This window comes from Podarcis erhardii, assembly GCF_964252035.2.
Source record: "Podarcis erhardii genome assembly, chromosome: 8".
Taxonomy (NCBI): domain Eukaryota; kingdom Metazoa; phylum Chordata; class Lepidosauria; order Squamata; family Lacertidae; genus Podarcis; species Podarcis erhardii.
Window position 1 is genome coordinate 25200555 of NC_138499.1, and position 12946 is coordinate 25213500.

At 44.4% G+C, this 12946-nt stretch overlaps 1 protein-coding gene across 3 annotated transcripts in view; it reads right to left on the reverse strand.

Annotated features, from left to right (window-relative positions):
• Positions 1 to 12946, reverse strand: part of CPQ (carboxypeptidase Q) — a 197679-nt gene that overhangs the window by 154981 nt on the left and 29752 nt on the right. For 2 of the 3 annotated variants that reach the window (XM_081874470.1, XM_081874471.1), the window contains exon 2: positions 5739 to 6198. In XM_081874470.1, coding sequence (XP_081730596.1) covers positions 5739 to 6168 — 430 coding nt within the window. In that variant the 5' untranslated portion in view covers positions 6169 to 6198. Of the gene's footprint in view, positions 1 to 5738; positions 6199 to 11697; positions 11747 to 12946 lie in introns of those variants that run through there. The other variant, XM_081874472.1, reaches the window with a different exon arrangement.

Sequence of the window (12946 nt, forward strand, 5' to 3'; positions counted from 1 at the left end):
AAACCGCTGCCCGTTTCCTGGCTGCTATATAAAGATGTAATATCCAAAGCTCTGACAGAAACACTCCCTCAACATGTGATGAGTTAACCTGCAGGATTTGCTACTGCAATCATTTGAGCCCCACCCCTACCTCTGGTAACTGGCATTCGGCGCCTTCCCTCTGATACTGGAGTTAGTGCACAGCCATCACTATTAGTAGACACTGATCTTCTCCAAACCCCTTTCAAAGCCATCCAAGTTGGTCGCCATCTTGTAGTAGCAAGTCCTGCAGGTTAACTATGCAGTGTGTAAAGTGCTTTCTTTTGTCTGTCAGGAATCTTCCAAGTTTCTGCTTCATTGGATACCTATGGGTGTAGAACCCATAAGTGAGAGACAGAAATATCTATGCACATTCCATACACCCCACTGACTCTACTTTTTGTAAACTAAAAATCTCCAAACACTGTAACTTTTCCTCACAGCTCCTTTTTCAGGTGAGGTGACCAGAACTGCATGCCATAAATCTCTCCATAGATTTCTATAATGGTGTTATGATATGGGCAATGTTATTTTTGATTCTTTTTCTCATGACCCCTAACATGGAATTTGCCTTCCCCCCCCCCCTAGGTTGACATCTTTATCAAGGTATTCCTGCATTGCAGGGGGTTGAATTAGATGACCCTTGGAGTCCCTTCCAACTCTACAATTCTATGCAAAGTTGTATTATTATTATTATTATTATTATTATTATTATTATTATTTTGCCCATATGTGGACCACTATACATTTGCTCACATTTGCTCACATTTGACATTTTAATGCCCGCTCACCCAGTCGGCAAAGATCCTTTGGGAGCTCTTCACATTCCACTCTGTGAACCAGCACAGGAAGTGCGAACCTGGTTGGGTTCATGTAGAAACACGGACTGAATTAAATCCACAAGCATCCCTATCCTTCAGAGCTCCTTTAGTTGCTCCCACTGTGTTTGATCTGATGCAAGACCAAAGTACAAGCTTATAAACAACAAGGAAGCAGGAAGTTCAGTGCTGCCGGTGTGCTGATGCTGTCCAGTTGCTCTCCATTCAGTTTTGTTTTGTTTTTAATCCAAATAGAGGAAGGTGCTGGAGGGGCACTGCGTGTGGGCAAGAGGGTTGAAATCCAATCCAGGCAGGAGTGAAACAATAATGGCGGGGAGATACTGTGACGTTGGCAGCGAGACACACCAAGCATCCAGGACATTTTCTTCAGGGGGAACTCACCGGAACTCAGTTCCAGCAGCTCGCATGTGGGTGCCATCGCCATGCTAAGAGAAAGAGGGAGGCATTCGTGGTGAGTTCCAGAACCTCTCTTTCGAGAAAAATAGCAGTGCAGACGCTCACCAGACTGCAGCTCAGACCAGTTCACACAAAACTGGTTTCCTATTGAAAATTCATTACACATCGAAAATATGCTGCTTCTGCCTACAACTAGGGGGGAAATAAATTAAGAAAGGTTGTGGGCAGACCTTTGATTCTAGGAATAGATAAGGTGAGAAAAATCTAACTTGGCAGGCTGTCTGGGCTTCCAAACTCCCCCTCCCCAAACCGTCCCCCACCAAGTGCCAAGCATGCTAAATCTGAGTACTGAGTGAGAAATCTACTGAAGTTTGCTTGGCATTCAAGTGAGGTGAACCGATAGGCTGCAGCAGTTTCTAATGAAGAGGGCAGCCGTGTACCTAAGAAATGTCTCAGTGACAGGGTCATCCAAAGAGCCGGCGAAAATGAAGCCAGGGATCTGCAGATTTTCATTTTCCAGTAGGAAAAGAAAAAAAGGGGGGAGGGAATTGAGGTCTGTGCTGGCTGGCACTGCAATCTACATGACGTATCCGCTTCGGTAACAGATGAGCAGAATTGGCACCAGGTAATTCATCCCAGTGCTCCATTTACACACTGCATCAAGCGATGAAAACATAATAACATGTGCTCATGATTGTTCATCAAGGCGAGGAAGAACAGGAGCTATTCCTGACAGCTCCTTGCTGCATTAATGAAATATGTCGCCTGCTAGGGAGGCCTTGAGATGCCGCCTCCCTTTCACAGTCTGTGCAAGCCCCATCAAAGCTGAATTTTTTTTAAAAAAAATTGCTATGCTCAGTTTTCTAAGAACAGAAAACGTAGGAAACATGTCCCCTCAATTTTTTTTTAAAAAAATACATTTTAAAAAACAGGGAGAGTCAAGTGAGTTTGCAAGAGCACTCCTATGATGATGGGAGTGCGGATAGGACAGACAGATACAAAAAGCATCAATTTTGGTGAAGAGGAACTGCAGTAAAATGGAAACAGTGGTGCATGTAATGAATACAGGACACTACAGTATATGATGCCTTCTTACATCACTAACTGCAGAACCGCGGATGGGGTGGGTAGGATTAAGCCCTCTTCCCAGGCACCATGGTACGAACTGGACCATAAAGAAGGCTGATCGCTGAAGAATTGATGCTTTTGAATTATGGTGCTGGAGGAGACTCTTGAGGGTCCCATAGACTGCAAGAAGATCAAAACTATCCATTCTGAAGGAAATAAGCCCTGAATGCTCACTGGAAGGACAGATCCTGAAGCTGAGGCTCCAATACTTTGGCCACCTCATGAGAAGAGAAGACTCCCTTGAAAAGACCCTGATGTTGGGAAAGATGGAGGGCACAAGGAGAAGGGGACGACAGAGGACAAGATGGTTGGATAGTGTTCTCGAAGCTACCAGCATGAGTTTGACCAAACTGCGGGAGGCAGTGGAAGACAGGAGTGCCTGGTGTGCTCTGGTCCATGGGGTCACGAAGAGTCGGACACGACTAAACGACAACAAGACATGTTAAACACATTTATCATCTCGTCTAATTTGGCCCTTTGGCAAGCTACTTTTTTTCTGGTGCCCTGTGGTGGTGAAGGCTCCAGGTAGCTCTACCCAAAGCAGCTTTGCTCAGAAGAACATCCCAGTAAATTTGCGGGGACCTATTTCCTGCAGGATCTGCTTAGGGTTGCAGATTAACAGTCATGGCTGAGGCAAGGTTCCAACACTACATCAGGATGACGAGTCCAAGCGGATTCTGCCAGAGAGATCTGAGAGCAGGGAATTAATTCAGGTCTGCTACTGCTCACGGATCTCGCCAGAAAAATATGTGGATTTTGCAGCCTGACAAAGTTTCACAAGTATTCTTCCACAGAGGAAAATCATTTTGTTGGAATTGGCTCCAATACCTACAGAAGTTTCCACTGAGATGGGAGGAAGCCAATGTGTATCAAGGAAAATGCTTTCTTTTCTAACTTTATGTTTCTTTCCAGGACTATGTTTTCCATCATGTGCTCCCCATTTCTCTTGATGGTCAAAGCGGGGGGGGGGGGGAGAGAATGGTTAGTCACCAGGGGGCTGGGGAATATGATATGTTTGAGGAGATTTCACCCCTCCCATATCCAAGAATCTCCTGATGAGTCTGCTGATTCTCCAGAGAGGAGGAGCAGTGTTCTGCTCTCTACTTATTCTGCTCCAGCACCACATCAAAGAGTCAGTCAGTCAGTCAGTGTGTCAGAGAGAGAGAGACTGAGTGTTAGAGATCGTGTGTAGAGATAAGGTTGCTGCTAAGAGCAGCTGCAGACACTCAGTGCAGCATTCATTTATGCTTAGACCTATTTAGCTCTGTATATAGTTGTGTATTATAGTTGTAGTTATAGATTAAAAGAAGATATTCTACAGAGCTGCTCTCCGAGTCATTTATACTCTGCTGTACACTGCTATACTCTGCTGTGCGACGACTGTCTTCTTGTTGGAGTAAATCCGGTGCTCACAACTCTAAGCTGTGAGTCCACAGTACTTTGACCTGTTCCTGTGCAGAAGGTGGTCTCTGGAAGTGCTACCCAGCTCGCCTAGCCCAGTCGGGGCTGAAGTAGATGAGTCCAGTTCGTGGCACTGGCTCAATGGCGATGCTGACAATGTTGAGGGTCAACTGGTAAGAAAAACGCCTCACATATTTCATAGCCCAATGTACATTCATAGAAAGCCCTAATAAACACAAACACCCACTTCATGTTTTCCACACCAAGGTGTTCACAAGTGACTTCCAAATATGCAACTGATTATGCAAAAGATCATTTTGACACACCAGGCAAATTGCAGCAATAAGTTTGTGATAGGAAGAGGAGTTTATTTCAGTTTGCATTTTAATGCAAACCTACCAAATTCACACCTCCTAAAACAATATGCAAACAGAAACACACCCATCCTTCAAAATTCACGCTTCTCTCCAAGTTTTGTGTGCACAAAAAAATGTCTATGTTAGGAGTAAATTGTGTATAAGAGTGGCTATATTAATGAAAAGAACATATGTGATTAAGTGGGCACAAGATATTGGTCATGATATTATGTTTGCTGACTGGGAGCAGTTATGGACCACAGGTATTAAATTTACGGCATGTAGTGCCTTAAAAGAGAATATAATGAAAATGATCTATAGGTGGTACATGACCCCAGTCAAGCTTGCAAAGATATATCATTTGCCCAATAACAACTGTTGGAAGTGTAATGAATGCGAAGGAACTTTTTATCATCTTTGGTGGACCTGCCCGAAGATTAAGGCCTACTGGGAAATGATCTATAATGAAATTAAGAAAATCCTTAAGTGGACATTTGCAAAGAAACCGGAGGCTTTTCTCTTGGGCATGGTAGGCCAAATGATTCCAAAGAAAGATAGAACATTTTTTATGTACGCAACAACAGCAGCAAGAATTCTTTTGGCAAAGTATTGGAAGACTAAAGAACTACCTACTCTGGAAGAATGGCAGACCAAGGTGACTGAATTTATGGGACTGGCAGAGATGACCGGCAGAATTCGTGACCAGAGGAGAGAGACAGTGGAAGAGGACTGGAAAAAATTTAAAATTTACCTTAAAAATTGTTGTAAAATTTCGGAATGTTAAGATGTCAAGGGATTTGATATAAAGAATTACAGCCGCAAAAATTTATGCTTAAGAAAATTTTAAAGAGAATTAAATTTAAAAATGGATGAAGGATTGCTAAAAATTTTTAAAACAAGGATGCAGTGAAGGGGAGGTATGGGGAAGTCGTGTTATGTTTGTTTGTTTTTTGTTTATGTTGTAAAATTAATAAAAATTATTTTTAAAAAAAAAGAAAAAAAGAAAAGAACATATGAAAATGAACTTTCGGGGAAGCTGCTTGGAAAAATGTCAATATTGGCCGAAGTTGTATACAAAAATGTGTAGATTAGGAGAAAGATACACTAAAATGCAGATGATGCAGAAATATTGGAAACTGAACTTAAGACTGGAAAAAATGGGAAACTGAAATCGATTCCCCCATTGCTCATTAGTGAGATATGAAGCAAATGGAAGTCTCACCTCGCCATCGCTCCCAGACCCGTTCTGGGGGGTGGGGTTGGGGGAAGCTCGGGCTTCCCCTGCCCCCAGCCCAGCAAGTTCGGGGGGGAATTCTTTATTTCCTTCCTCCCCCCAAAAATAAGTACGCCCTATGGGCCAGTGTGCCCTATAGGGCAAAAAATACGGTACTTATTTTTGGCTGTGGAAAGAAAAAAAATTCTTCTTTGACCCTAACAAAGGTGTTTGTTATGACTGATGTTTCCCACAACATTCTGTTGCTGTTGTGATGCTGTTTTAATGCATTTCAACTCTTGGAATTTTAACTTTGTATTTTATTGATTTGTTATATCTCGCTTGGTGGGGAAGTGTACATATACCCTAAAATAATTCAGACATTACCTTCTGGAGGAGTCCCAATGCTGCCACCAAGCCCTAAAAGGGCAATGCTGTAGTTCCGTGGTTTCATCATCATTGCTGACTCTTCCCCCCTTTCCCAATGGGGTATTTTTGCTGGCTCCAGGTGGACATTTTCCAGGCCATCTTCCTTCAAGACTTTGTTCATGTACTGGATAGCTAGTTCTAGATTTCTGGAACCACTCACTCTCGGCCCAAAAGTGTCCACAAAGAATGCAAGCCTTTCGTAGGATCTGTTCTGAGCCTTGCCATGGATGGCAAGGTCGATAATCTTCTTAGCAACATCTGAATAGCCCGCTATTTCCCTCTTAATGTCTTCAAATGATCTTCGGGGGCTGGCATTGTCACTGCTTAATGGATTCTCTTCGCTTTGAGGAAACAGGCAAATGAGAGCTATTAAATACAGAAGCTTCATTTTTCTCCGCTCTAAATTTTATGGGTCAATCTGTAGGAGGGAGAGGGGGTGTGGAAAGATAACAGTCAGTCATAAAGCTATTCAAGGGCTACTCCAGTTTGGGAGCGTGCGAAAGTTGCGAAGTGAAAGTTGCGAAGTTGCAGAAAGGCAAGGCCAGTTTGTGGGTGGTCATCTTTAAAACTAAATGATAACAACTGAAGACACCAACACTCACTTTAAGGTTAAGGTAAAGGTAAAGGGATCCCTGACCATTAGGTCCAGTCGTGACCCACTCTGGGGTTGCTGCGCTCATTTCGCTTTATTTGCCGAGGGAGCCGATGTACAGCTTCCGGGTCATGTGGCCAGCATGACTAAGCCACTTCTGGCGAACCAGAGCAGCACACGGAAATACCGTTTACCTTCCCGCTGAAGCGGTACCTACTTATCTACTTGCACTTTGATATGCTTTCGAACTGCTAGGATGGCAGGAGCAGGGACTGAGCAACGGGAGCTCACCCCGTCGCGGGGATTTGAACCGCTGACCTTCTGATCGGCAAGTCCTAGGCTCTATGGTTTAACCCACAGCGCCACCCGCGTCCCTCACTCACTTTAGTTCAGCTTAAAGGACTACCTATGGAATGCAGCACTGCTGTCTTGTGAGTATGCTATATGGATATATTGCTTGATGGCCGGCAACTTTTAGCACATGAGAAAGCAGTGCACCTTGACACAGATTTTTCTACAGGTTCCATCCACAGGTGGAAGAGCTTCGCACCTTCACTCATTGGCTCTGGCCATCAGTGCATGAGCTCAAACCCTTTACTACTAAGCTCTGCCCCCTGGTGGATGGAGTCTTAGAAGCGGTTGCCATGCTGCATGCCAAGGTTCCAGGTGGTACTACTCTTGAGGGTAATCCATTTCTCCAGAAACATTGCAGATCAAGTTGAGTAAGGGCAGCCAGCCTCTCCTTTTCAACCTCTTGTTTTAAAGCTTCGCATTCAGTTATGTCCTCTGCATTCTCAATCCTCTCTCAATAATATGTCATTTTTATTATTTAAGTAAACTGACAAGTAAGAACTGTTGGTATCTAGAAGTCTTTGAAATGCTTCTAAGGGTCTTTTCCTAACAGGAAAAAAAACATGGCAAAGAATTAAGATGCAGAATGCATATCAAATACTCGTTATTGCTATACATAAAAGGGGACACACAACCATTATCCGTTCCTTTTAAAATTAACCAAGCTGCAATTAGAATGCTAAATATTACACTCTTATGCATTGAATGGTAGGGGAGAGATAAAAGAAACCTATAGATGTATCTAAACTGACATTTAAGAGGCTTTGTAACAATAGGACCTCACACTGGAATACTTTATTTTCTGCCAAAAAAAAAAAAGTTAAAACCCAGTCCCCGTTTCAGTTTTTTAAAACTTCATAACCCTTATTAAGAGCTAATTATAATTGTCATAAGAATAAAGCAGACTTATCTTTAAAGAACTAATCCCAGATGCAAAATTGAACTTTATTCTACAAAGAAGAATATTCTCAGCATCAAGTTGTTCCGTGCAGGGGCGGACTGCTAATTAGTTCATGTATTATTATTTTTTAAGTGCTTTGAAATTGCACAGGTTGGAAGGACTTTCTTCTGTAAGTTTTGTGATTATTCTCCCCCCCCCCCCCTTTAATGGACTACAGGACACAATCCACTGGAAGTATTTCTTACCCTCCAACACTCCTCTGCTGAATTTGGGACACATGTGTTTTGGTGCTTCACTCTCACAAGAGACAGATCTGAAGCGAGAGCACAGCCCCACTGCAAGCTTATCCTCCCTGAGTTTGGTGGCTGTGGCAATGGAGGAGGGGGGAATGGGACACTCCAGGATCAAATCAGAAGCCAGTATGGCTTCTGCAATTCCGGGATGTCCTGGGAAAATCGGGACACTTGAAGGGTATGCTGCATAGAAACGAATGGGGAAAACACAAACACATAGCTGTACAGGAAAGATTGTGCCACCAGAATGGTGAAAAGGAGTAGCTAATTCAGGGGTCACCAACGCAGTGCCTGCGGGCACACATTAACCTGCAGCAGCCTCTGTTATACCTGAAAGGCCCCATCTCCTCACTGAAATTAGACTTGACAGATAGAAGGCTACAGCAGAAGAGTCCCCGCCACTGCAACGTGGGGACAATTTTGGGGTGTGCATTGCACCCAGGGAAAGTTAATTCCCCCCAGACACTAATTGTTGTGACTGGACAATCTATCTGGAGTCTACAAGCAGGGAGGAAAAATTAACCCTTACATTAAGGGGCCTCCAGGGTGGTGGTGGTGTTCACAACCATTTCTCTAGTTTGATGGCCTTTGAGCTAGATGGTGTATTATCTGTTGTCTGTAGTTTAACTGGGCTATGAACAGGGTTAACCCACAGCTCCCTGGCCAGGCTTTATACACAGGCCTGCAGAAGGCCTTTAACTAGGCCAGAATGATGCCTTCCAGATGCGGCTGGACTGCAATACCTATCATCCCCAACTATTGGCCATGCTGGCTGGGACTGATGGGAGTTGGAGTCCAGCAACATCTGGAGGCGACTGCACTGGCCACCCATGAACTAGGCCAAGGCTGGAGAGAAGGAGGGGGAACGGCTGGAAGCAGTGCACTGTGATTGAATGCAACATGGATAATACTGTGTCGACAGCTGACAATTTGATTCAGATCGCCAGCATAGCAGTTGTCTCAAGGTCAGGGAGTACTTCCCCCCACACGCAGTTCCGTTTGCTCCGTAAGGGCAAGCCCTGCTAGCTCATCCACAGCCTCGAGAGAGAAAGAAAATAGCAACATATGAAGAGCTCTGATGGACCAAAGAGCCATCTGGTCCAGCATTCTGTTTTCAAAACTGGCTAGCCAAATGCTTCCAGGAAGCTTAAAAGCAGAGTGCAAAAGCAAACAGATTTCCACCACCGCTTGTCCCAGCAAACATCTGATCTTCATCGCTATACTGACTCTGAACATGGAGCCTTCGTCTACCTGTCATGGTTCATAGCATTAAAAAAAGAAGGGGGATCTGAACAGGTGCTACCCATAGACATCCCCCCACAAAAGGATACAGAACGGGAAATGCAAACCAAGATGCTCTTGGCAGGGCTAGCATCATAGGCGTCTTTGGGTAGCTACTGGAGACCCAATGCCTGCCATGTAACCCAAGGGAGAATTAGGCCTGCCATCAACCCACTGCCAACAGCTGCACAACCACCTCTCTAACTTGGCAGGATGACATTTCTGTTCATTTGTGTTTTGCTACAGTGCTACTTACACACTGCGAAACAGGGATAGCTAATCACCCACAGGCATGTAGAAATTGCTGTAATTCAAATAGAGGAAACACATCCCTCTAAAGGCAGACTTGCAGAAAACTTGCATATGTCTATTTACATGTATAGCTGCACATGTAACAATAACTACCATAATTCAAACATAAATACGGCCTAGTTGTCTGCTTAGTCCCTTGCTCTCCCTTCTTTTTATTATTTATCTATAAACTGGACTTGGACCAGACAGCCTTCAAACTAGTGCTATGTTGAAACCTGGCCCCCGTTTCTCAAAAAGTTACCTTTCCCTGAACAAGAGACTTCTGTTTTTCTGCCTCATTCTCCAGGTGCTTTAGAATTTCTTCAGAATTTTGGTTGCCATAGGTGGCGTGTCTCCTAGCTCCCCTTCCAGTAAACATTTCTTCAAAACCTTGCTGCCTCCAGGCTGCCTACACTTCCCAACCTGAAAAAGGTCCATAGGAGCTCACATAGAATCATGGAATCATAGAATTGTAGTGTTAGACGTGACCCAGAGGAACATCTAGCCCAACCTCCTGCAATGCATCTTAAAAAATATTTAAAAATAAAAAAGCTTCACTTAAAACAAATTAAAGCCAGCACCTGTCAGGCACAGAGTAGGCGGTATTGTTTGTTACCACGCTATGTATTTTTGCGTTTTTATATTGTAAACCACCCTGTGATCCTTGGATGAATTTAATTACTTCTTTGTTTTGTTTCTGCTCTTGTTCTCCTTAAGTATTTAGTGTTTTTATATTGCATTTTTATGCTGTGAGCTGACATGAGATCTACGGGTGAAAGGTGGTGTACAAATTCAATTAAATAATAATCCCCCCCCCACTCCACCCCACTTTCTTGTGCTAACAGAAGAACCCAACACTGGGCACCATGGGATCTTCAGGAAAAGCAAGGCTGAAGAGTTCAGGCAAAGAACTGATTTATGGAATGAAAAGACACTCACTCCTGACTACCTTGAAAGCACAACAAGGACAACAAAACCCTGCACTGCACCCCATGAGAATTTTCACCAAAAATTACTTCCTCCTTTAATAATTTACTGGTGTAATTCCTTTTCTCATTACCTGATGGAGAATACTAATGAAACACATGGGGGATAACTATTATTATTTAGCACAGCTCTACTTTAAACCAAAGAATGTCTTCTCTAAAGTAAGGTATCTGACCAGCCCTAGTGACAATAGTCAGCCTCCACAGGTAGAAGCGCTTCCGAACAGCAGAAGCTGAGAGTGCTGCTGTGCTTGCTTCCTGCCAGTGGCGTCGCGGGGGTGGTGGTGTGCCCCCGGTTCCATGTCTTCAGGGTGAAAAGAAGGCACCCCGTGGGTTGCTTGCCCTGCTGCCCCAGCGCAGTAGCGCAAACAGCCATCTTGTGGCCGCAGCCGCATGTGGAGGACCTTCCGTTTGAGGCTGCAGCCGCAAACAAAGGATCCTGCCACCATCTGTACAGCGTTCAAGTGGTGCCAATGGCAATCCGCTACATACGACACATGTGTGGTGTTGCACACATGCGCTGTACGTAGCGACGCCACACATGCGCTGTACATAGTGGTTTGCCACCGGCGCCGCTGGAGCGCCATACGGACGCTGGTGGGATGCCGCCACCGCCGGCAGGAACCGCTTACGGCGAGCCAGGGGCCCCCTCCCAGCCTCCCTGCCTCCCTGGCTCGCTGTAAGCGGCTCCCGCTTTGCCAGTGCCCCAGAGGATGAGCTGTGCCGCTATGCCAGGGCCCTGGCAAAGCGGCATAGCTGCCCCCCTTCCCCCGACAGCTCAGGGTACTTGAGAGTCGTGGGGATGGGGGCGCAGAGGCATAGGAAGGGGGGCGGACTACCCCAGGTGTCATCGCTAAGGGGGTGACATGCAGCACCCACCCACGACTCCCAAGCCTACTCCAAGCTGTCAATGGGGGGGTGACAATTTTTTTTGCACCAGGGTCTCCCACAGACTGGCCACTGTGAGAACAAGATGCTGGAGCAGATGGGCCACTGGCCTGATGCAGCAAGCTCTTCTTGCTATATTCTTAATGGTCCCCTAGCTGGCTGGCGCCTGCCATTCCACACACACAGTGCCCCCAACTGGCAATGCATTGTGGGGGAGCAGAAAGTGGCGTGCGTCAGCTGACACCTGTTAGCTGTTACTGCTCCTGCTACTACGCTGAAAGAGGAGCCCAGCAACCCAGCCCAAGGTTTTGCGCAGGGATCAGGAAGCGCATACCTGTGGAGAGGGCAAACACACAGCCCTCCAGACCTCTCTATCTTGGGACTTCCCCCAGCACCTCTCATCAGCCCTCCCTGTGCTGTTTTGCCTGTCCAAAATGAGTCCTTGATCTCTGATAACGGCTCTTGCCTGCAGGATGAGGAGGGGCATGCCATGTAGAAACTCGTGAACTGTATACCATGTGTTGCTTTGTCCACTTTCCAGCCTGCTCATCACAGGCATGTGGCCCTGAAATGCCACCCAGATGCAAATGTGGCCTTTGGGAATGGTAAACCTCCCCCATCCCTGATTTATGGCTTTCTTAGAATCAGAGGTGGAAAGGACCACAAGAGTCACCTAACCCTATGCAATGGCCTGCAATCTTTTGCCCAACTTGGGGCTCGAACCCACAACCCCGAGATTAAGAGTCTCATGATTTATCAACTGAGCTACCCCAGACTTCCTGAGTAATAAAGCCCAAACCACACTGGTTTGCAGCCTTGGTTGAACTCTTAACCATAGTGCAGCAGGTAGATGAAGCTTCTCTCTCTCTCTCTCTTTTTTTAAATAAATTTTTATTCAATACAAGTTAAAATACATACATAATCACAACAAAAGAAAATACAAAAGAAAAAAACAAATACATCTATCCAAGGAAAAGGAATTAGAGAATATTTTGTCTCTTTTCATATTTACAGTTATTTATACCTCTATAAAATGTCATTCATGATAACACAGTGAAATGAAATGTAAGATATCAGAATAAAGAAAAAGGGAACAAAAAGAGAATAAAAAGTAAAAAAAAAGATCATATATGAATTTTTTTCAAAATAGATAAGCACTCACAATACATAGCCATCCACATTTACATTCGATTGTATAATTTCATCTTGTCCTTATCTACCTTAAACAAATTGTTCCTTTTCTACCTTAAACAAATTGTTTCTTTTGAAAGAAAAAAGAAAAAAACATAAAAAAACGACTTCCACCGTTTACCTCACGCCTTTTTTAATAATCCGTTCTTCAGAGCCTCTGTTCTTCCTATTTTCCCTTTGGGTCTCCTTAATGTCTCTCTTTGTATTTTTTTTATATATATTACGCACAAGGTTATTCTAAACACAACCAGATTTTTGTGGTTGAGCCCTGATTTTGTAAATAATCATTTAAACACTCCCATTGCTTCATAACCATAGTTTTGGATTTTCTCCTTATTATATCTGTCAATTTTGCTAATTCCAGGTACTCGCAAAGTTTCCCCAACCATTCT